This window comes from Astyanax mexicanus, chromosome 11 (genome assembly GCF_023375975.1).
Source record: "Astyanax mexicanus isolate ESR-SI-001 chromosome 11, AstMex3_surface, whole genome shotgun sequence".
NCBI lineage: Eukaryota > Metazoa > Chordata > Actinopteri > Characiformes > Acestrorhamphidae > Astyanax > Astyanax mexicanus.
Window position 1 is genome coordinate 31083848 of NC_064418.1, and position 25947 is coordinate 31109794.

At 39.6% G+C, this 25947-nt stretch overlaps 1 protein-coding gene across 3 annotated transcripts in view; it reads right to left on the minus strand.

Moving 5' to 3' along the window:
- The window catches only part of ppp1r9ala (protein phosphatase 1 regulatory subunit 9A-like A), a 36974-nt gene extending 11927 nt beyond the window's left edge, over positions 1 to 25047 (minus strand). For 2 of the 3 annotated variants that reach the window (XM_007253519.4, XM_007253518.4), the window contains exons 1-7: positions 24847 to 25047; positions 21489 to 23602; positions 3738 to 3870; positions 3532 to 3652; positions 2479 to 2583; positions 1415 to 1547; positions 456 to 611 (exon numbers count right to left, since the gene is read on the minus strand). In XM_007253519.4, the coding sequence (XP_007253581.3) occupies positions 456 to 611; positions 1415 to 1547; positions 2479 to 2583; positions 3532 to 3652; positions 3738 to 3870; positions 21489 to 23399 (2559 nt within the window). In that variant the 5' untranslated portion in view covers positions 23400 to 23602; positions 24847 to 25047. The remainder of the gene's footprint in view (positions 1 to 455; positions 612 to 1414; positions 1548 to 2478; positions 2584 to 3531; positions 3653 to 3737; positions 3871 to 21488; positions 23603 to 24846) is intronic. The other variant, XM_007253520.4, reaches the window with a different exon arrangement.
- Between the last annotated feature and the right edge of the window lie 900 nt (positions 25048 to 25947).

The following is a 25947-nucleotide window of genomic DNA, read 5'->3' on the forward strand; positions in this document are numbered from 1 at the left end:
GTAAATAATCGGAAGCGCTTTACTTACCCAAACAAACCGTGTAGGTTAACATCCGGCACTCGTTTGACTTTAAATAATCTTTTTTGTTTTTTATGAATTACAGTTTTGTTTACTTAAATTAGTTTAGCTTTACAGTTCTCACCACCCAGTAGTGAGCCCAGCTGAATTAGAAGATAAACAAGGAGACACCTCTATTTTTGACTAGTGTCGCATAACGCACCTAATAATCAGATGCGCCTCATGCACGAAAATAGACGTTTACTAACGTTTACGTGCGCCTTATAGTGCGAAAAATATGGTAACTATAAAAATTCACAATACAAAACAAGAAATTGTTCAATATTCTGCCATCTTCCCCCCACAGCTTTTTTCTGATTTGGAATTTTTTGAACAAAAACTGTATTATTAAATACGCTAAGCAGATTGTGTTTATGGCTGTCTGGTCTCTGTAATACCTCTTTAAATTTGAAGCTGAGCTGAGTGGCATCCATATTTGATGGCAGGAACATTCCCTCGCTCTCAGGTAAATCAAACACCTCCTTCACCCTCCCACCGAAACTTGAGCTCACGATCCCCTCTTCCTCTCCCTCCTCCTCCTCGTAGTGCTCGTCCTGAAAAAACAGCCATGACTTCACTGAGTGAATCATTGTGTGTGGTCCCAGACAATGACAAAGGAAAGCACATGACAGGAAATGCATCATATCCAATGGTAAACAAGGCCTACACTGCTCCATCAGCAAGTTACTTACTCACTCACGGCTGTCCACTGACAATAATTTAGCAATTTTAATTTATTCTTCATTACATATAAATTAATCAATCATGCCTGGCTTAAAAAACTAAAGAAAGAAAAAAGAATAAGGAAAACAAGGTAGTATTTATAAATGTGAGCACTGTGTTTCAATGTAGTGCCCTTAACAGTGCAGAAGGAAAAAGGACATGTATTTCTGCCCTTGTGCTTTGCATAATGCAGATGACTGCAGTGGGAACAGCATTGCCAGTATAGCTGTATTTACACAACAGAAGGCCTGTTCACATAGTCTAGTCATTCCCCATTCAAATACATTGCAGTATGCAAAAATCAACTCTCAACGTCTGAATGTAACCATCACGCAACCATATGAATAATACAAAGATCCTGAATATTTTTTAAAGTTTTTAAATAGAGTAGAAGAAATTACTTAAGTTAAAGACACATCTGAAGTGTAAAACCAAGAAACAGCATCATGTCTGTGTACAAATCTTCTGCCAAAAAAGCTACAAACTGAAATAGGCTGTCTGAACCCTAACCTAGTCTATCCTAGTGTAGTGGGCCAGCAATACTGCTCTGTGTTCTGTGCTCTGAACTTTAGTCCAGACAGCCTTAGGGTTAACTCAGAGGGTGTATGTATGGAGCGGTGCCCAGCTAGCTCACCTCCTCTGTTGACTGTTCATACGGATCCTCCAGTCTCTGCTGCTGCTGCTGGTGCCTCTCCTGCTCCAGAGTCTCACTGATCAGCCGTGCCACCTCGCTCTGCGTCCCTGGCTTCTCCCGCCCAATCAGGAAGCTGCACAGGGCAAAACTCATAGGTTAGTAAGGAGGAAGTGGGTATCTATGACCTTCTCTTATCAGTTTTGAACCCTGGGGATACTCATTTCTAAAGAGATAGAGAGTAATATACTCTGGAAAAAAATAAGAGACCACTAAAATGATAAGTTTCTTGGATTTAACCAAACTGAAAACCTTTGGAATATAATTAAGGGGAAGATAGATGATCACAAGCCATCAAACCAAATTGAACTGAACTGCTTGAATTTTTTAATCAGGAGCGGCATAAAGTTATCCAAAAGCAGTGTGTAAGACCGGTGGAGGAGAACATGCCAAGATGCATGAAACTGTGAATAAAAACCAGGGTTATTCCACCAAATATTGATTTCTGAACTCTTAAAACTTTATGAATATGAACTTGTTTTCTTTGCATTATTTGAGGTATGAAAGGTCTGCATCTTTTTTGTTATTTCGGCCATTTCTTATTTTCTGCAAATAAATGCTCTAAATGAAAACATTTCTATTTGAAATTTGGGAGAAATGATGTACGTAGTTTTTGGATTAAAACAACAAAGTTAATTTTACTCAAACATATACCTATAAATAGCAAAATCAGAGAAACTGATTCAGAAACTGAAGTGGTCTCAATTTGTTCCAGAGCTGTATATATATACACAAATATTGTAGAAATACTGTGTATGTTCATTTGCCTTTGGTAAACCATTAACGTGCCAACCAAACCTCTACAGATTACTAAGCCAGTAACGGGTTAGATGAACACCACAGTGATTACATTAAAATAAACTATAAATCACATGAGGTAATCAACAATGTAGCATCACTGCAAGTCACACCCCTTTTCCTCCCAGGTCTTTGTGATAAGGGTGATTATTGTCTGTGGTGTGAGTATATGGAAATCATATGGTGGAATAAAGAAAACGAGGACTTACTGAACAGTTCCTTTTGTGTTCTTGAGGACTGTAGCAGCAAACAGCTGCGTTACTCCCACCAAACTGATTCCATCAACTTCTACTATCTGGTCATTCACTTGTATCCTGAACAAAGATAAACACCACCATTAGTAAATACTTCTGGTCTAGTAACACATAACAGAGAACAGACACAGTCTACACAGGTCTACAGTACCACATAATAAAATAATTTGTAACATGCATGCTTCCTGTATATTACACATTCTTGTCACCAATATTTGACTCACCACTCCCTGTTGCTTTGTGAGTTTTAGTAATTTAAATGACAAAATGCAATAATTATTGAATACCTAAAAAAAAAGATTTTAATAACAGGTTGGAAGCTTAACTGGAAAGCAGAAGCAGGCATTTTCTCATCTTAACTATAAAAGCTGCAAGATATCTGAACCAATATGATGACCTGAAGTGTGTTTGCTCTAGTCCAAACAAGTTAACACAAGCAAAAAAAATCTAAGCACATCAAAATGCATCACAACTAAATCATGTAAGAAAGTTCTCTCAGCTTATTGGTCAGACCTGTGTGGGGTGGGAAGAAGAAAGTAAATACAGGAAGAGGGTCCTTTGTTCCTGACACACTTTTGTGCAGTTTTACACAGATCAGCAGCACAGATGCTGTTTGTTAATTGCCCTAGAAATTACCTGGGCATTCTATCAGGTTAAATTGCACCTCTTTAGCCACTTAGCTCAAACATGTGCACCTGATAGTTGGGTCAGCTCAAGATCAGATCATGTTCTCACCGCAAATAAACTGCTCCAGAGTTTGTTTGGAACCAAGCCAAGACCACCTGCTTTTAACAGGTGTGGTTGTTTTGGTCTTTAGCAAAGTGTGAGTATATTTTCACACCTGCCCTTAGGCCCATCCACATGTATCATGACTTAAAAAAAAAGTGAACAGTGTGACACTTCTGATCAGAGGTCAGTTGTTCTGACTATTCAGCTGTATTCATAACCATATGAAGAAAAAAAAACCTATACCTCATCAATCTTTTCAGTGCAATCTTTTTCTCTTACCTGCCATCTTTCTCTGCAGCTCCCCCCTCTGTGATAGTCTTCACAAAGATGCCAAGTTTCTCCAGGCCCTGGTCAGCCCCTACTCCCATCCCTATAATGCTGATGCCCAGCCCATTATCTCCTACAGCAGATAGAAAGAGCACCTCAGTCAAGCATTTCCTTCTGAAGTACTTTTAAAACATGGCAAAATTGTGTATACAACCTACCTTTCTCCATCTCCACAGGAAAGACATCCATCTTTTCCACACGCTTTTCCAGCTCGTACTCAGCAGACGCTGCCACAGGGTCCACCTCGTCATTCCGCCTGTCGTAGTCTTCATTTGAGTATGTGCTAAACACCTGGAAAGACAGACAGTAACATTAGACCTTATCATAATCTATTTACAGAAAACTTCCACCTCAAATCTTATCACAATTTTCATTAAACCTCATTATTTCTGGTTAAGACATGTTTACCCATCATTTCAACCGAAATTTTTAATATCAACAGCATTCACTCAAGGCCCAGTATATTAATGTATTCTCCATTTAATATTGAAGAATGACAACCATATAATCCAGATTATTACCTAAACACAGGGAAGACAAAATCTAATGAAATCTAAAAGTCAAAAGTTAAATAAAAAAAAGTGACACTTAACTTACAGTCAATCATCTCATAACATTCCTAAAGTAAATTAGCCTTTCTGTGCAAATACTTGTTTAAAAAAAAACACAGGAGCTACTGTCCACAACTGTCAAAACAGACATCAGCACTGAACACGCAATTGTTGGTCATGCACACACACCAATATTCCTAGCTCCTGAGTGACTGTTTTAAAATTTACACACACACAAAAACACACACACACACACACACACACACACACACACACACACACACACACACACACACACACACACACAAACACACAAACACACACACACACACACACACACACATACACACACACACACACACACAAACACACACCTCTTAGTAAATTACAGGGGGAACTTTGTGGTGAAATGTGATCTACAACTCCAAATTTGTTGTTGGATTGCGTAACATCATGACTCATCATGCTCTCAAAATTCACAGTATTTAAGTGATGCTGGACAAAGAAAAACAAATATTTTGGACAAACTGATCCTGTTGGTTTCCAGCTATTTAACTCAAAGTGGCTTCATGGCCCCAGATCTCTTAAAACACTGTATCTAACTACAAAGCCAAGAACCTAATTCCTGCCAGTACTCCCCCTGCCTGACCTGGCTCATTCACGCACACTCCCCAACTGAATATGTATTGGTTTAGTCATTAACTCTGTGTTCACAATATAGTATCTGCTACATATTGAAGTGACTGGGAAAGACCAATATAAACTGTTACAAATAAAACTGTAACAGATTTGAGAGATGTATATTCTGTATATTCTGTTCCATAAACAAATCAAAACATTAATGTTTCCATATGTGTATTTCTTATATGCTTAGGTAGATTTATTAATATAAAATTAATGTTATTTTTATAAAATAAATCTAAATACATTTGTTTATAAAGACAGCTTCTTGGTCCATCTCTGTATTTCTGCACATCACATCGCATTACAGTATACACTGCAAATTCTAGACAGTGACTGTATATAGTATGAATTACATGATTCAACTCCCCTTTGTTCTATACAAAAATAAACCCATGAGAAATTCTGCTCTAGAATCCAGAGGGGATTTGGTACTCATTTGGTATCCTGCTCTTTTCTCTAAGACCAATGGTTCTTTCACTGGATCCACAGAAACATTTGGGGATGGGTGGAGTTACACCCACAGTTATACCACAACAAGCCTGTAGGTCCTAGACCCATGATGTCTTCAGCTGTTGCACTGTCTATGCTTACAGTGGTATGAAAAAAATTAGAACTTGGGCACCCCAACAGAAAAATACATCAATATTTAGTAGATCCTCCTTTTGTAGATAACAGCCTCTAAATGCTTTCTATAGCTTCCAATTAGAGTCTGACTTCTGGTTAAAGGTATTTTGGACCAATTTTGTTTACAAAAGATCTCCAGTTTAGTCTGGGTTGATCATTTCTGAGCATGGACAGATTCCCAGTACCTGCACTTGCCACACAGGCCCACAGCATCATGGAACCGCCACCAAAGTTTACTGTGGGTAGCAAGTGTTCATCTTGGAATGCTGTTTTCTTTTTTTCGCCATGTGCGCAGAAAAGGCTTCTTCTGCATTACTCTCCCATACAGCCTCTCCTTATAGTTAAACGATGCACAGTGACTCCATCTGCAGCAAGATGATGATGTAGGTCTTTGGAGCTGGTCTGTGGGTTGACTATGATTGTTCTCACCATCCTTCTCCTCTGCTTATCTGAGATTTTTCTTGGTCTGCCACTTCGGGCCTTAACTAGAACTGTGCCTGTGGTCTTCCATTTCCTCACTACGTTTCTCACAGTGGAAACTGACAGCTGAAATCTCTGAGATAGCTTTTTGTATCTTTGTTTTCAGGTCATTTGAGAGTTGTTCTGAGGCTCCCATGTTGCCACTCTTCAGAGAAGATGCAAAGAGGAGAAAAACTTGCAGTTGGCTCCTTAATCCTCTCATAAATTGATTCACCTGTTTATGTAGGTCAAGGAGTTAACTAAACAAATGTAGTGTCCCAATAAATAGTGCTAATGGCAATCAAATCAATAAAAAGACAAGGGTGTCCAAATTTATGCACCTGCCTAATTTTGTTGAAAGAATGATTGCACACTTTCTGTAAATCCTATAAACTTCATTTCACTTCTCATTCATTTATCAATGTGTTTTTTTTTTTTTTTTTTTTTTTTTTTTTTTTACTGAAATTGCTGATCCGAACAATCAATGATTTATAAAGAAAAACATAAAACTTATCAGGGGTGCTCAAACCTTTTCATACCATTGTATATAGTCACTGATTCTATTGTACTCTACATATTATAATGCATAATTAGTGTTTAACAGTGAACTCTACAGGGAGCGAAATTAACACCGTTTAAAATTTTTAATTTAAAAAAACTCCACCAAATGACGGACATAGCTTAAAGTGAACTATTTCTGTAGCAGGGAGCGATTCTGAATGCACTGCCTGTTTTTAAGGGAACCGGATCTCCAAGTGTTCTCCAGCTGTTGAGTAGCGTAAACCTACGCTGATTAAAACCATCCTAAGAATAAACTACTGAGAGCACAAAAGGGTACAGAATGTGAGTGAGTGCGAGAGAGAGTGTGTGAGAAAGAGAGAGAATGATTTAAAAAGCAGAAAAAGAAAAAGAGCGAAAGCGACAGAGAAAGGAAGCAAGTTGAGATTAGTAGACTCATTTGGATGCTTTCAAAAGAATGATGTAATTCAGTAAACATTTCCACTCAGTCAGAGGCTATGTCCCAAACTGACTGCCCATGACGCTACAAAGCAAGCAGTGAGTGTTAGCCCGGATAAGCTGTTATCATCGTTCCACTCAATAAAATGTCATCTAAGAAGGCCAGACTATGGCACTTCAATTCATGCATTACTGGGTTGCCCCTACCCCAAAGTTCTGTGCGAGTAGGCAGCATTTGCTAGTTTGAGACACAATCAGAGAGGAGAGATCCTCAAGCATGTCCGGGCTAGATCAACGTCACACCTACCTTTCTGTGTTGTGCTGCCTAACATCCGACCTGAAACCTGCCTTAGTATAATAATGCTTATTAGAACTATTGAGTTCAAAGAAGCTGGTTATACATTAGCATGCCGTGCAACCCTTTACCTACTAACTAATCTCTAAAGTGCATAACCACAGCCACCTTCACACAAAAGACAATCCTGCAGGAGAAAGCTTACACACAGCTTTGTGTGTGTCCATAGTATAAGACTCGCTTGGTTGCTGACCCGAGACCAGTTTATTGTCTCGAAATCAGGCCACGCTGAGTGATTTCCTTGCTAATGATGAGGTTTAATCTGTGTCCACAGTACTGAAGGCTATGATTTCAGCAGTGGAACTGGTCCTAGATCAGAAGCCATTAACAAGCCTGAACTTCACCACAGCAATTCTTGTGAAGAGCATAACTAATCCCCTGGCTGAGAATGAGGGAGAAACCAGGAAAGAGAGAGACAGTAGGTCTGAGCATTTCTGTGGTATATAGGGTAGAAGGCAGTTGCATAGGAGGCCCATTTAGTACTACTTTAGTCAGCCTCTCCCCACCTCTTTCAGACTGGAAAATGCTTCAACTTACTGACCTTGCCAAAAACTAAATCCTGGAGTTACTGTAAGCATCAATGTCTCCCACACATTCACCCAAAGACTGCAATCTTTTTCATCTTTTCTATCATCATGGGTACACAGCTCATAGCCATAACACAAGACACCAGTGCACACAACGTTTAAGCCTTATACAGCATAGACTAAATGAAAGAATGTACTGGGAAACATGCTTATCCAATGTCCTAAATGGTACATTCAAAACAATAAAAAAAAGTCTAGCAGAAGAGTTTATTCTGCTTTTTTAACTGTACTATATACTGTCCAATGAAGATTCTCTACTAGATTTTGTAGTGCTGCTTTGAAGATTTAATTTTGTTCAGCAAAAAGATTTTAATGTTTATTTTAAATTTCCTCCCATTTTTTCTCAAATTTAACTACACCAATTGCTCCAATTGCTGACTGATATCACCCTTGGAGTAATGAGGGGAGACAGTGCCATCTACTCACTCAGAGAGAGCAATCCAATTGTGTTCTTTTAGGGTTCCGGCAGCTGATGGCAAAGTGCATGACAAAGCAGTGATCACCCGATTATTGTAGAAGCGCTTAGCCTGCTGGACCACTCAGCACCCCCCAGCAACGAGTTCTTTACTGAGCAGCACAATGATGCAAAAATTACTGCTGCCATTGCTTTTACAAAACAGCATGAATTACAGAACTACGCAGAGGTCTTTTAATTTGAAATAAGGTATACAGGATGTGCTGGAAACGGGGAGAGGAGAGAAAACAAAGACAAAGAAAGAACTCGCGAGACAGTTAGAAAGCGGTGCGCGACAGTAGCTAAGCTCCGCGGGACAGTATGTGAGTGTCGCGGGACAGCAGCAACATGACAGGGAAAGTTTTTGCTCTTACTGCCTCTCCCTATTAGGCTACAGATAGGCGTGTAGTGTCGTGATACGTTGTTTATTGTTGCGCCGCTAAAGTAGGGAGGTTGAAGAAAAAAAAAAAAATCGATTTGAAAGAATCGGGAAAAAAAATCAAACCGTGACCCCAAGAATCGATTCTGAATCAAATTGTGGGATTCCCAAAAATTCACAGCCCTAATTAAATCAATATCAAAACCACAAGAAACTATACATCACATGTGACCAGTTAAACAGAAAGAGCAAATAAAAGCTAAGGCCAATTCAAAACATTTATCGTTACGATCCTAACATTGTACAGCTTATATCTTTCAGCTTTCAGGGGTGTTTAATTCAGATTGTTTAATTCTTCTCTACAGGGACTAGACAAGCTGTGTGTGTGTGCTGACATAGCACATTTATGTCAGCAACACCTACATACAGCGAACCTTCTGTAAAAAGTATGAGCTTTTCTGCTTTAGAATGAGGTAAATTTCTCAGAAAGCTTGTTCAATTAGAGTCTGCGATTAAAATTTACACAAAAGTAATGAAACACACAGTGAAAAGTTATTGAGTGAGGAAGGAAAAAAACAAGTCTGAGAAATGAGGGAGAGAGGGGGAAAGACTCAAGATCATGGGAATCTTGTTAATTAACTGTAGAGAATATAACAGCAAAGCATATGAGCATTTGATGATTCCCAGGCTTTGGCTGAACTCTCAGTACCACGGTGGTTATGCTTGGCCTGTCTCCTCTCCTCTCCACTCCCTCTTTCTTTCTTCCTTTTCTTTTTTTCTAGCCGACTTTCCTGTTGCCATTGACTACTTCAGTAAATTGGAACAATGTTCTTTTTCTTTTCGGTAACCTAATCGTTGAGACTCAGACTTCACAGAGAGAAATGTGTCTCTTTGTACGAGACAGTGAGAAAGAGAGAGTGAGAGAGAGAGAGAGAGAGAGAGAGAGAGGGAAAGCAAAAGAGGGAGAGAGAGAGAGAGAGAGAGAGAGAGAGGGAGAAAAATAAGAGCAGTTATCTCCAGCTCTAGTTACCTTCAAGCGGAACTCTCACACACCTTTCTCTAGCTCCTGTGGCCCCGGGTCTCTGTATTTTGACTGCTTTATATGTGCAGGGGAATGACATCACTAACTGAATATGCAAACAGCTTCCTGCTTCACATTCCTCTCAGACTAGGATTGTACGATACATCAAAAATGCGATGCTAAATTGATATACAGCTCCTCTTCACCTGCCACACATATCCTGAGATTTTTGTCTGCATTTTGGTCTCATATCTAAAACAAAACTAAACTTAATTAATTAATGAAACATGCAAGAAGAAATCTTTTTAAAACAAAAAGAGGGAATTCAGATTTTACTCTGGACTTAGACAACAGCATAGCTAAATCTGCCCAAAACAGGCAGAATTCATACGTAAAAGTATTGCTATTTTTTTCCATGAATATTAAGTCTTCAGGTTTGCAAAGTTAACAGAAAGGTGCAATTTGACAATTTGGTACAATCTAAAGAGAGAAGAAAGTGTTTCCAGTGAGCTCAGAAACACCAAAAGGCCTTTGAAGGCAGAATAAACCACACTGTTGATTTAGCCACTGCAAATATTTGAACGAATTCTTGACTTGATTAGATGTTCTGAAGGGTTTTTCTTCACCAAGGAAAGAAGACTCTCAGTGAGACAGGCATATTATTGTCAAAGTCAACAATTAAAACCCACTTTCCTGGATGAAAATACAAAAAGGGTAACATCAAGATACAAACCTCTGCCAGATTATGAGAAGAAGCCTGTAAAATCAAACGCATTAAAGTTTATCCTGATTTTGTTGGAGTAACTGTCTTCACTGTACAGGAAAGGCTTTCTACTAGAATCTTAACAATCATGCATGGATTCGATTGTGTTCAGTCAGGCCGTATTAATGATGTAAAGATGTTTAATTATCACCACCCCACCTCTCAACATTAATTCTCTACAGGAACAGAACAGAATAGAGATGGAATGATCAACCAGCTATGTATCAGTATTAACCAATTGTAGTCAAAATATGCAATTAGCAATAGGCCAATGTTTCTCCAATTTAGCCAATCAGCTGCATTTACTTGACGGAGAAGTATTAATGAGCTTTCACTCGTCAGTCAGGCTCAGCTCTGCTCCCTTTTTTTTTGTTTTGCCGTTCACACATGTAGGAATTAACGAGAGAGGGTGAGAGAGAGAGAGAGAGAAAGAGAGAGAGAGAGAGAGAGAGAGAAGGGAGAGGGAGAAAGAGGAAAAAATAATAACTTTTTAACCCCACTAACTGGATAATACTTTTCTCCAAACATCTAACCACACCTGCAGACATTAAGAAAGCATTAAGAAAGCAAAAGGAATCATGTTAAAAAAAAAATGTGCAAATCTTATAGTGTACATTACTTCGTAGTACAGGTCTATAATGACCTAAAACATACTGCGACTCATTAGCATCTTAAGCGAAATACATAGCATGTTCAGATGTTATGACAGATCTGGTCAATTAATTTCTTGCATTATTTTCACCTAGACACAAAACTGAAAGCAGAAAGACGCAAAAAAACAGCTATTAAAAATAATCCTTATATTTATAAATCATGTTTCTTTTGAGCCAGTGAAGGTCTCAAAATGTCTTGGGTCTTATTGAAATATTTTTGTTTAAATTCTTGAATTAAAGCTAAGGTAACATTTGACATATTTATTGACCTAGCAGTATCTACTGAAGCAATAAGCTACCAATAGGGGGAGCTGATTTGCACAATCGTATCACTCATTACTCACTCACATTACCACAGTTATATATCTTGCCAAGAGAATAGGAGCACAAACCTTCAATGTTTTAACTACTGTATGGTGATTTATCTGTAACACAGGGAGCAGTAGATGTCTGCAACTAAATTAAACTAAGCTCCGTTGGGAACAATACAATCTGCAGCATGGCCTAAGCTTCGACATTAGACTTTAATTGGTTATTTGGTCGTTCTGAAAGCTGACAGTTGCATGTACAGATGTGTGATGTGGTTAAAACCCAAATTTCCATCTGGTTCTGATCTACAGCCACTGTACTACACTACAACACCCCCATCCCCACTCACCATCTATATCCCTCCCTGTGAATCAACATTACTCAGTCCTCTACAAAGGCCTGTTACTCCCACACACATCCAACCAAAACAAATCTGCAATACACACAGAGAAACACACAATGAGAAATCAGAGATAACTGTAACTCTGCAGTAAAAGAGAATGAAACTAAGCAGTGAATGGGGCTCCAGAACACAGAGCCAAATCAAAACACAGGACTGAGGGAGCTGCCAGCATGAGCACGGCCACAAAAACAACAAACCATTGCACCAGCATGAGAGAGAACGAGGAGCACTGGACCGTACACAATCATTTAGTACCACCCTCCCCCCTACAGCGTTCTTGGGCAGCATCCTTTGACCACAGATGAAGGATTGAAGATGACCAACAGAACAACAGGACTGTACATCTAAAAGGTGAAACAGCTAGGTAGAAGAGTCTAATAGGGACAACAGTGACAGAACATAGTATTTAAAAACTTCAGCAGCACTGTTGTGTCTGATTTGCTTGTACCAGCACAACACACACTAACACTCCAGCACCATGTGAGTGTCTCTGAAGTGCTGAGAATGATCAACAACCCAAAATAACCTGCTATGTGGTGGTCCTGTGGGGTCTTGACCATCAGGGTGAGTACAGGGTGAAAGGAGGCTAAGAAACTATGTCGTGAAACAGATGGACAAACTGTGGGCCTAAACATATCAACTGGTGTATGTATGCCATTTCAGAGACATATATATGTTTACATAAGAAACAGAAGTAACTTACATTTATGAATGTTAATTGACAAGACAGCAAATTCTGATCTGAGAAAAAAAATCTGAACCGATTAATAAGCTATTGTTAATTTATTGTAAACAATAAACGGGGAACATCTCTTTAAAACCATTGTTTCAAATTTCTCATTCTATTAAACAGTGAGATTTACGATGTAGCTCACAAACAAACACTATCAGAGACTTTATCTGATCTTATGCACAATGGATAACAAGAGCTTCAAAAGTTTTCAGGTCTGGTTGGTTTGCTGTGTCCTCCACCCTCATCCTGCAGAGATCACTGCTGAGTTTGACACACATTTCCTTCTCACATTACATTCCTACAGTACTGTGACACAGACCTTGCAGTCATGAAACACAGGCTTCACAGCACTCAGTAGGCTAATTCCTCTTATTTTTAACTTTCTAAACACATTTATTATAACGCCACATTCATTCAGAAAACTTCTATTAATGAGAAACTGCAGAGTGGTGAAGATGATACTGAGAAACAGAATAAAGGCAGAACGAAGAAGTGAATTAGTATTCATGCTGCCACCGCCTGCACTAGGTCCAGGTGTTTGGCTTGAACCCAAAGTCTGGGCAATGAGAGCAGACGAGAGAAAGAAAGACAGAGCGAGTGAGAGACAGAAAGAGAGCAAGCAAGAGAGCGAGAGACAGAGACAGAGAGAGAGGGTGGAGGGTGTGAACACATTCCACAGGACAGGCAAAGATAGGGAAATGGAAAAGACAACATCAGAGACACTGGAACAGCCAGAGCAGTGCCCCATTTCTGTGGCTCACTCTCACTCAAAAGCTATGATGAAGGAAAGAGAAATGAAAGAATGTTAAGGATGGAAAAAAGATAAATAACTTTGTAACTGGGACCAGCCATAGATGCAGGTGCTCTGACTTGGTGGATAAAAAAGTCCCACAACACTCGTTAACCATAACATTAAACAGCCTGTTGGCTAAACAGCCAAAATAGCCTACTTTTCATGTCCATAGCAGCAGCCCTACTTAAGATTGCTTTCTGCAATAGATAGTAACTATGTCTGTTAAAAGTAGAGAAATACAAGGTTGGATAAGTCTTTTTTTTTTTTGTCCTCTCTGTTATACCATACTCGTACTGAATCGTGAGATCCAAACCGCTGTGCGATCCGAATCGTGACGTTTGTGTACCATTACACACCTAGTAATCAGCAGCTACGTTTCCACTGATGTTTCCCAAAGGGTTATTTATTGGTTAACCACATAAGCCATCCATAACTAGAATAACCAAATGCTTCATCTTCTACTTAAAGCAGTGCAAAGGGAACTGAAGAACAGTTGTGCATGGCACAGGGTGACCGTATCCTCACAGCAACAGAGTAGCACTTATCTGCAAGGGATCCACAGAAACATGGGCACACACTGCATCTTTAGTTCTACTGCAGATCATCACAGTATGTAGTTTTAGAAACAAATAGGGATGCATCATCAGAAAAATAATTGGCCACAATTTTTCACAAAGGCATGAATTAAATAGTTTAAATTTTAGTTTTACAAAACCACAAATTCAATATATATATTTTAAATAGTAAATATTCTAAGTCTGTTGTTTGTTAAAAAAAAATTAGTCTTAATGTTTATACAAGTGTATATGGTTCAGTAGAAACAACTATTTCAAAAATAGTAACTTGCCAAGACCATGATTTTGCATAAAATCAATGTGTTACAAAAAATATAAAAGATTTACAAATCTCTAATCAAGAAGAACCTGGTGTTTAGCTGATGAGATGGGTCAGATGTATGAGTGGAATATGTAATGCTCTCTAGAAGCAGAACTGGGAAAACTCAGACTAGGATCACTTCTGTAATACCAACAGTAGCACAAACTACTGATTAAGATCAGCAGTGCTGGCACACTGTCTCTTTAGCCATCAGTAGATCTAAGCTGCTGCTAGCCTGCCCACAGTCTGAGCATATTTTATATTCCTAAAGCTCTGCATGAGTGCCCACTGTGACAACGCCTTACGTTTTGTGTAAATGTGTGTGTATGTTAACGTGAGTCTACACGAGACAAGGCTTTTATGTGGCTTTAGGGAGAGGCCAAAAAGCTTCCTGGAGTTGATGGAGTGGGCGGAGTTTGGATTAGCAACAGGTGCAGTTCTGCCATTTTGAGTTCCACTATAATGCCTGGCCTGCAGGTTAGCCAAACAAAGTGCATGCACAGTTTCTCTAAAAAGGACACACACACCGTACACAGCAAAATATGAGTTGGAACAGTTTTGCATCTGTAGAGGATGCACAAATGTATTGGGACACCTGCTCAATCATTGTTTCTTCTAAAATGATAAAATATTTTTATAAATATAAAATATACACTGACTGGCCAAAAAAAAAAAAAAGTTGCCACCAAAAAAAGAAAAGGGTACACACTAAAGTTTTTTGACTGCCTATAGCTTAGACTGTGGTATGCATTCGCTGTGGTATTGTTTCTATAAGCTTCTGCAATGTCAAGATTTATTTAAATCCAGTGTTGCATTAATTTTTCCCCAAGATCTTGCAGCATTGATAATGGTAGAGTCTGATCGCTGCACAAAGCCTACTCCAGCACATCCCAAAAATTCTGAGTAAGGTTAAGATCTGGACTCTGTTGTGCCTAATAACGTCTAACCACTCTTTTACAATTCCAGCCCCATAAATCCTGGCATTGTCATCTTGGAATATGCCCAATTCATCAGGGAAGAAAAAAAAATCCATTGATGGAATAACCTGCTCATTCAGTATATTCAGGCGGTCAGTAACTCAAAAGTAACTTTTCTCCAAGAAAGGCTTGCAAGGAAGTATTGGATTGAATACAATCATTCCAGAGAACACAGTCCCTCCACAATCTCTCCACAGCTTAGTGCTGGCCCATGTCTGCCATTAGGTATGGTTACAATAAGTTTATGTTCATTTCCTCCAGAGAGTCCTATTCTATTGGCAGTACGTCTCTACAGGGACTAACCAAGCTGCGTGAGTGCACATTTTCATGTGTTAGCAAAGTGCAACCTAAAGTAGATGAAGTAATTAATTAGAAGGGATTTCCACAAACATTGACATACAGTGTATGCCAAGATCGTGCAAACACATAACGAATCTCAATTTTTGCTTTTTATTTACACTTTGACAATCTAAATGCAGTTGGTTCTTTTTACAAATTGTATCACGGTCAAGAAATGACCAATAGACATGCTTTAAAATATTTCTAACACTTTTTTTAAAAAGATAACATTCCTTTTAATGTGCCATTTCAAAGATTTTAGCTAGTTTGTTTTGTTTTTTTGATAGCAACAAAGTACTAACACCGACATGCAAAACTTTACCTAAAAAGATCTACTTTCAGAGTCTACTTAAGTCTAGACTGAAGTGGTACAGTGCTTATTGGTATGTACCTATTTAACTGACTTCCAAATGGTGGACAGGTGTTAGTATGGGCGTTCTGTTCATTCTCTGGCTACACAGTTCTATACACAGTAGGGCGTGACGTATTGGATGTTTACACATTCCCCTCATAACGATCATTAAATACTTCAGTAACTTCATCTCAACTAAATCTACAACTGGTGTATAAGTGTACAGAACCAACAAAATGACGAACAGCAGAAAAGCATAGTCAGACTGAGGGAATAAGTAGATTGAGATATTAAAATAAGTGCTCTCATAATACAGTAGTGTGGCCAACATATGTTTAAATCATCATGTAAGGAATGCTCACAGCTATTTGTGGAGGCTATATTTAAAAGTCTGTAGACTTACATAGTAATATCAACTCTCCCTCTGTGTAACTCTTAGAATTAGAGAGGGCAAGAGATGGGATTGTTCGGTATTTCAGAAAATACCGCGGTATCACGGTATCACAGTTTGTTACATATATTATTAAACTGACCCTTAAAGAAATTACAACAAAGGTTTTTTGTTCAATTAACTATTTATTGTAGAAACCTGGCACAACTATATAGATAATGTCTCCTTAAAAAATATAAACTGTACACCATTAGGTGAAGGAAACCAGGTTTTTCCACTACTCTTAAGGTCATTAAGGGTGTATATATATATATATATATATATATATATATATATATATATATATATATATATATATATATATATATATATATATATATATATATATATATATATACACACACACACACACACACACACACACACACACACACACACACGTGTCACACATTACATGTCCTCTAAGAAGTAAAGATCCTGTGTTTAAACTATTCAGTACAATTATTTAAGTTTAAATTATTTAATATCTGATAAACTGAGCCTGGGTCAGTGTCTGATCAACAACTGTTGTAAACGTCCGTTTTACTGCCAAGTTGGTATATAACCAGATAGAGGGGATTTATTTCTGAGTCTGGTTTTAACACATGAAAAACAGGCACGTCAGAATTTGAAAATTAACGCATGTAAATGAATGGCGTCTTTCACATCCAGTCCGGCGAGCACCTTTACACGGACACGTGAATCCGTCGTAGCACGCACTTCACGCCTGTACCTGCGTGCCCAAATTTCGGATAACTCAGCGCTTTTGCGGGCGCTTACCGCATGGGTTGTGCATGACTACAAAGAGATTTTATTTATGTTCAGATTAAAATTATAAACTAAACACATACTTTGCGCTGCACGGCGGGGTGGTGTTCTTGGAGATGGGAGAACAGTTTGACGTATGTCCACCTTTAGCTGTGACTTTACGGCCACATTGATTATAAATCGGATAACCATCCTCGGGTGCGTTCGGCGGGTCTCTGAAATAGTCCCACACTGCAGATTTTAGTTTAGCCTTTTTTTAGGCGGACGGAGATTTGTTTAGTCTGATGCACTTTCTGCTGTTCTCACCGCTGTGTGCTGAGCAGCTGAAGCGGAGCAGAGTTGCGCATGCGCGGGTGAGTTTCTCCGCTGGCTTGCGTTTTACCGGTAATAAGCAAACACACACGGTATGATAACCGTGCATTTTAATACCATGGTATACCGTGAAACCGGTTACCGCTGCAACCCTAATTACAATACACAGTATTTATCATGTTTTGACAAACAAAATGCATCTGCAGTGACAGATTTTTAAAGACTCTCATTTAAATACTCATTACTCTCATTTAATTTCATGTAGAGTACAGTGATTTATTACATTTTTGCTGCACAGCATCCATCATCCACACTCCCTGTAATTCGTTGTTCAGTTGGGTCAGTGTTTCTTAAGCAATATGCTTATTAAAGCATATTAATATCAATTTGATACATTTTCTAACCATGATATGATACAATATTGATATATTGCCCAGCTCTAATAAGCAATAAACAAAGTTGTGAACAGGCTTGTCTAGATGATTACAACAGAGGGTAACCGAGACAGAGGAACAGAGACACAGCTGCAATGTATACCAATGGCATTAGTTGACCCTTAAAGCCAGGTGTTAAAGCTAGATCGTTGTGTTAACAAATGGTAACCTGCTGCTGCTGGAACTCATGTCTTCTTGGGCAGCAACTGCCAGACACAAATACCACACAAGTTAACAACAGTACCTGTTTTTAAGAACAACGTCAACACTCTGCTTGACTCGGGCATTTGCACTATTTCTGAAACATCTCCCAAAGTATTCTAAATTAAATATTAATATTTACATGCAAGACTTCGTGATAGCACATACACTTTGCATTAAGGATGAACCTGCCAGATTAAGACTAAAGCTGGTCTGCACAAACACCCATCAATGCAACACAGCTTTAGCAATCTAAGAGACTGCTTAGGCACAGATCGGCAGTCTGACACAAAAACCTTGCATGCCGGGACAAGATCTTCTGTTTACAGTGAGTCTGCCCACGCTCCCAGTTTCACAATGATGGGGGGAAAAAGGGAGAGAGAGGGAATGTAACAGATGTATTTCATCACTGTGAGTAAGATATCCATTACGGGGAGTCAGGCATAGTCTGCCTCAAACCTCGCCCTGTTAGCACACTCACTACTATTTTTCAAAGATTCACAGCCACACCTTAGGAGCCCAGGAAGAACTGTGGTCAGTCTAAGCAGACCTCTCTCAGCCTATGACCCCTCTCAGGCTTCCTGTGGGGTCGAGACTGGGGCATCAATCTCCTCTGCTATGCTCAGACACTCCATAAACACATACATACAAACAATGACCAGCAGATTTCTGCTTCCACAGATTTTAACAGACTTGCAAACGGTTACCTGTTAAAATTGTTTATTGCATTTTGTGTGTACACAACATTTATGAAACTATGTCAAAAGTATGCAAGGAAATGGAACTGATAGCAGTTTGAGGTGTATTTTGACAGACAAGGTTGAACTAGTTTGAATGCATGCCTATCTGAACACACACACACACAACAAACGAGCAGCCTGTCTAATAATAATAATACAGCACACAAAGAGAGTTGTTTTTCATATTTCTGTTTGAGTGAAGATAAGGAGGAGAGATAGGGAGCAAGACACATCCCTGAACTCCCCGCGCGATCGCTTGCCACACCTGTTTGTACTGTGGAATGCCATCCACAGGTACAGGTACCTGCTTGCAGTTTCGCATAACATGCCTGCTGTTGCTTCTCATTTCACCAACAACTCAAACAGTTGAGAACAAACAGAAATGTAAGTTGATTATTAACAGCCAGAGTATGAAAGAAATGCTATAGCGAAGGTGTTTGAGTGAGAAAGTAGTTATTCACTCATAAAAGACAAAACAGACAGGAAATATTCAGCAGTATTAAAGAGAATTAACAACCAGCCACGCTATGTATAAATAAGAAGTGCAGCGAACTGAATCAGGACCATATGTTTCACTCTGATTATGTTGGCACATGCTGTGTACTCTGTTCAAACTGCCCCTGGCAAACATGGGTAACATAAAAATAGAGGATTTTATAAATGAACTGAAAGACAATTATGCTGCTTTACATTCAAACCTTTCAAAACAATTCCTCATAGCACTCACCCTTAATCAAGTTTTACTATTTGGCAAAGCTTTTAATAAGCCAACACTTGGGTGTGGGCATTACAACATATGACAGGTTGGCAAATGCAACGTGTTTGAGTATTAGTATATTATATTAGACACAGACATGGCCAGTTCTTAACGAACAGGGTCCCAACTGAATGTTTCATAACAAAGACAGCAGAGAGAAATTAGTGCTAGTTTGCTGGATATAGTGCAATGCAGTATGCTCAAATTCTAAACAGTAAAATTTCAGCACACCTGATAGTTCATTGTTTCTTTTGAACCCAAGGTTATTAAAAAATGAGCATGCTGCTTTTGTTGGAATAACCGTCACTATGACCAGGATGTTGGATGATCACAAACCTCCTCACCCCCAACTCCCCATCCACCGCAAAAGTATTAAATGGAGCACATTCAACATACATCATTCTGCTTCTACACAGGGTCTAAACAAGCTGTGTGTGTGAGCATTTGCACACTTGTGTCAGCGATGTGTGCATACTAAATGCATTAATTGGAAGGGGTGACCACATACATTTGGACATATAGTGTAGTTTGGTAGCATTTTTTATGATCGACAGATGAGCTAATTAACTCTTCCAACTATACAAACCTTTACTTTTGTAGTATTTTGTGAATAGTAATGTTGTCTTCAAGTAATGCAATCCTATATTTTTGATACACTGCTCAGCCCCACTCCAAAGTTCAATATTTGGTTTCAATATCTGATGGCAGAAACTAAGTTAATGAAAAATGGAGGATTAATTTGGGGTCAAAATGTCAATCAAGCCTACAGAGCTACAGTTCTGTGGGTGTTTTTACCACAATCTACCTGATGGCACTGCACTGTTACTTTAGACACATACATGCATGGCTGCTCAAGAGCATCCTATTTCATTGGCAATGATTAAACTAGCTGTACATGAGCAACTAAATGCCTGTGTGAGTAAAGGATGCACCATTAAATAGCTAAAATCATTTAATGATCATTAAATCATTAAAAGGAGTGTCTCAATACTTTTTTTTATGACTTTTACAATGTCATTCACTTATTAAGCTTTAATCAAAGAAAAATTCAGTGTCCATTACTAGAACCATCAGAATACCCGCTTATTAAAATGTAAAAAATGTTTTGGTTCTATATAGAACTATTTTGTAGATGAGATGTGTAAGAGAATGATCTTTTACAGGTTTAATGTAAAAACAAGGATTCTTTTCCAATTTAAAGGTTCTTTACATAATCAGAAAACTTTATTTTTTGGCACTGCTCAAAACCTCACTGTAGCACCTTCATATTTAGAAATGCATGTTGCTTCCATGCACAAAATTCTTATAATTCAACTAATCCAGTACATACAGTTCTGTGGTATTTTAAATAAAAAGATACTGACTTAAAAAAAAAATAATAATAAAAAAAAAAAGAAATTAGACTAAACAGAAGAACACAGACAACCAAATACACAAACTACAAAAGTATCCTTAACTGGCCCCATGGTCAATGTGATAGTAAGGTGACTGACACTTTCAGACAAGTTTCCATGACAGAGAGAGAAAAATAACTTCAAAATCCTTTCCAATGCTTATTATTTCCAAATCCAGACAGCAATGTTTGTGAATCCTGCAAAGCCAAAACACCAGAGTGTTTTCAACAAACAGCTCTAAATGAAAGCACATGCTATTGTTTAATCACAGCAATATGCTACATCCTGACAACAGATGAATAGCATGCTATGCTAATTTCACCATAGCTCTCATATATTGCTGATATTGGACAAAAACCTGTATCTTTGCCATTTGTTATAATCTGAATCTGACAGCTGATCTTTAAATCTTGTTAAAATTTTGATGAATGGACCGAAACAATGCTCCAAAACAACCAGAAATAAAAATGCTTTCTTTGACTGTAATTAAAAGTTTAGAATGTTATTTCTCTCTTCTGTAGTTGCTACTTTGGAGATAAAAGTTTTTTTTGGTGACAGCGAGAATATGATGGTATGAATTTTGTATGCGTTCAAACATGCTTACCCTAATTGGTGCTGTAGAGAAGCGGATCTTCCTCCTAGATGATTGTTCTTCATCCTCTGACAGACCAACAATTTCATCATACTCCTCATAGGACTGATCATCTTCCTCATCCTCACCTTCTTCCTCGTCCTGCTCCTTGTCCTTGTTCTGAACAGCTTCAGTCTCCTTATCATCCACAAAAGCAGCGTTTTCAAAACTATAAAACACTGGAGATGATTTTCCAGACTCATCATGGTCCTCTTGATCACTCTCCTCTTCTTCTTCCTCCTCCTCCTCCTCCTCCTCTTCTTCTCCTTCTTCTTCCTCCTCCTCTTCTTCTTCCTCACCATCATCACAATGTTTATGTTCCTTTTCTGTCAGCTCCTCTTCCTTTTCCTGCTCCACTGCATGTTGTTCTGGTGCCTGACACACATTGCTCTCCTGCTGCTTCACCTCTGTGACCTTCTGTAGGTCTCCCTGGGGTGACTGAATTAAAAGTGCTTCAGTTAGGCCACCTTTCATATACTCAACACTGAGCTCCTGTTTAAGCTTCACCTCTTCAAATACATCATCTGCATTGTCGTCGTCATTCTCACTTTCTGACGACTCATTCTGGACCACCACAAGCTCTGCTCGGACCACCCCTACCCCAGCAGGATCTAAGGTTGGTGGGGCTTGGGCTGGTAGCTTGTCCTTGGATGGAGTCCAGACCAGGCCAGACTCATCCTTTGTCGTCTCTGGGCTCTTGACCTGGTTGTAAAAACTGCTAACGAAAGGAGATGGCTTTTGCTCTCTAGGAGAGGGACTGGTGGGTTTAGATTCTTCACTGTTGGTGCGGGACTTGGTAAAACCTTCACTTGATGAAGATGAGCGTTTAAATGGACTGGAAGGAGCGGGTGAAGAGGGCTCAACATTGCTTTTGGCCGTAGGTGAGGTGGGTTTGTAGGGTGTCGGGGACACTGGTGAGCTGGATTTGAAAGTAAAGTCAGTTACTGGGGAGGTGGGTTTGTGAGGAGAGTTGAGTGGTTTGGAATCATTATTGGGCGAGGTGGATTTTGGTGAATGGTTACTTAAATTTAAAGCTTGGTTATTATCTGCACACACAGGAGATGTGGGCATTGGACATTTTTCTGCAGGGCTACACGCCTTCTCTAGAGATTTGTCTGATGCTTTAACCACCTCTTCATTATCACTATCTGCCATGAAATTCTCCAGCCGTCGAGAAATGGGACCTGCATTTAATAATCTATTGACAGGCTTTGAGTCTTCATCCTCAATTCTCTCTTCTGACACCATCTTATCCGGTGATGTAGGGCTCCGTTCTGTTTTAATAATGTTGTTGCTATTTTCGGAAGCCCCTGTGGATCTCCTGCCTGCTCGCCTCTCTTCACACACGTTCCCTTGGGACACCCGGCCGGAGGCCCTGCCCGGGGCTGGCCTCTCTACAGCAGGCTGTTCCTTTATCCCTCGCTCAAAGAGTTTTCTGGTCACTGAGAACTTCTCTGCCAATGCTGCTTTGTCTATTTCACTGTCCTCCCCTTTTGGGGTCCTGTCTGTGCTTGGCAGTTCTAAGACGGTGGGACTGGTGGGGCTACTTATGCTACTTTTTTGGGAGCCAACAGGAAATTTTGGCAGTGAGGAGCCCTGAGATGTTTCCGTTTTTAAAGCCGGCTTCACCTCTTGATGATTCTCCTGCTGTTGGCTGTCCATCTGCAGGAAAATGTTCTTTATCTTGTTCACCCGGTTGCCAAAGGGTCGCCCTCTCGTGTCCTCCCGGGGGTCACTGGAGCCATTAGCATATGACTTAGAGGAGCTGTCAGACTTAGGCCCATCAAAAGAGCACTTAATGGCGTGGAAGTCCGACTTGTAGGCATTTCTGTGAGGAGAGGCGCTCCTCAGAGTCCTCTCGCTTTTGCTCTCTGCTTTCATCATTTTCACACACTTTACTCTGTTTCAGTCAGTGCAGGACTTAAAAACGAAACGGGGCTTGTTCCAAATCTGGATCTCCAGATCTGCAGTCAGTCTGTGTGAGTAGCTGAGGTCCTTTGGCTATCTAGCTACTCGTAAGATGCCATAAGTAGTGCAGCAGGGTTGCTCCGACTCTCATTCTTTCAAGCCAAGCAGACAGCAGACATCTGCAAAAGAGAGAAAGTAAAAAAATTATCTAGCTAGACAGATGAGGGAAAGCTCTTTTCACACGTGTGAGTGCATGTACAGTCTACACTGTGAGCCCGGACCACTTGAGTTAACTAGCTAGTTTGCTAGAGTGAAGTCTGACAATTCTAGCTTGCTTGCTTGCTTGCTAATTAAGATAACGAATTTACTCAATACTCAAAAGTTAATTAGTTATCTAGTTACACCTCACTACTGAGCAGGCAGGTCTGCAACCAATGATTTTGGAGGTCGACCAGGTAATCTGTTTGTTTAGGAACTTCTGTTGACCAAGTTGAGTGTAAACGGGACAACGGTAAAATGTGGAATTCGGCAATATCACTGTGTAACAATTTTGATAGTTACATACACAAGACTAATTTATGCCGACCTTACACACAAACGATTTTTAAGCGATTTCACTGTGGAAGACCAATTTCCAGAGGCGAGATAAAATCATGAGAGTCTTGATTTCAGTTTTTGCAAAATCTTATCCCGTGACTAACGTTAGTCTGTGACTTGTCTTTATATCTGTTAAAAGTCTTTTCAGAGTCTTTTCAAAGTTGCGTAGTGTATGGACAGCATAGGTTAGACAGACAATGTAAACCAGAACTATTTTGCTAGATTGTGTTAGTAACGTTATATAATAAAACACTGAGATAAATGTGAAACTAAATATTCTTTAATTAAGCTATTTATTCGCTGTTTACTTAGCTTGAGTCCCTCAAGCTAACCAATTTAACGCTAGCTAGGTTAACGTTACCTAGGCAACATAGGTTAACTGGGGTTAGCGTTAACTAGCTAATTAGCTAGTTAGCTAACTAATGCTAGCTAGCTGGTGAAAAAAAAACGCATACTATCTAACTACATTGAAATTTAGACCGCTGCTACCTAACAGCTAATTAGTTAGCGTGCCTCTAGCTAGGAGTGTGAGCTCAGGTTATTCTTTAGCTCGCTAACGACAAAGTGAGTTTGAACAACTGAAATCAGTGAGAACCCCCACAGAGAATCAGCTTCGTCAACTTCTCACATATTCTGACAAGTAAAACCTCCAACAAAGTGTTTTCATCCCACTTTAGACTGATCCTCCGTGCTCTCAGCTCGTTTACTAACCGGTACGAAGAGTCGAGAGAAGTTTCTCTGAAAGCGAGTACAATACACTACACTAACTCTATGGAAGTAAAGCCGGAGTCTCCAACCGTCATACCGTCCTGAACTCCTAACTTACCTCTACCCGAGTGCCATGGTCACGGAGCCGGTTTGCTTCTCTTCACATCCGCGCAAACTTGCAAGTTCTCCCCGCCATCGACCTTCTCCCGCGGTTCTCCTTCTCTCTCCTGGATGGAAGAAAACTCACACAGACCTGTCGCCTCGCGCCGCCGCTCGTTCCCGTGTGGGGCGCGCGCACGCACGCTCACACACCAGCGCATTCCACGGCTGCTAAATCCCAACCCCCTTCCTGAGAGCGAGCACGCGCGCGGGAGCGGGAGCGCGCAGGCCGACAGACAGAGGGGAGGCCCAGCAGGAATGGCGTGGGAAAAAAACCCATTCCGACAGAACCCCCTCAGCAATGCTGTCTCTGGAAAAGGAAAAGAGATAAGTACTTTAGGGGTTTCATAGCAGCGGTTACCGACTCATACTTCTCCCTGCTCTCTCTCTTCACACAAGAAAACGATAAAGTAAAACACGCATCCACACAGGGTTACCTGCCCCCCCCCCCCTCAGTTAACTATCCTTACAGTTTTAACTGTTTTGTAGTTTGGATTGTGGAAGGCACTGTCTGCATACAATTCTGAAAGCCTGAGCCCAGCAGACAAACACTGACATCTGATTTAGTGAGTATCTGATTTGTTTAGTCTCTTGGTTGTTAGAGATAATTTGGCCTATTTTTGTTTTTCTATTTATTTTTTGTAAATAAAAAAAAAACGGTTTATTCTTTCTTGCAAACACCTACTCAGACAGTGGTGTTGTATTTTGCAGGTTTGTCACAATACACTGAATACCCATTTCCCCACAGACACTAATCCCATTTCTTATTTGTACTACTTTAAATTGCACATATGACTGACACAGATGCGCAAATACACACACACAGCCTGTGTGTACAGAAATATACATTTGTTGCCAATGCAGTAAGTGTCCCATTACTTTTGTCTATAGTCAATAACCTATTTTTTTCTTTGACCTATGACAATGGCTGAGACTTGTTTTATTGTTGTGTTTTGTGTATTGAATTACAGTGTGCCTCTTTTTGTAGTGACTGCAGATTTGTTTCAATTTATTAAAGCAACATTTAACTAATTTGTAAAGTGCTTTGGTGCACATTTGT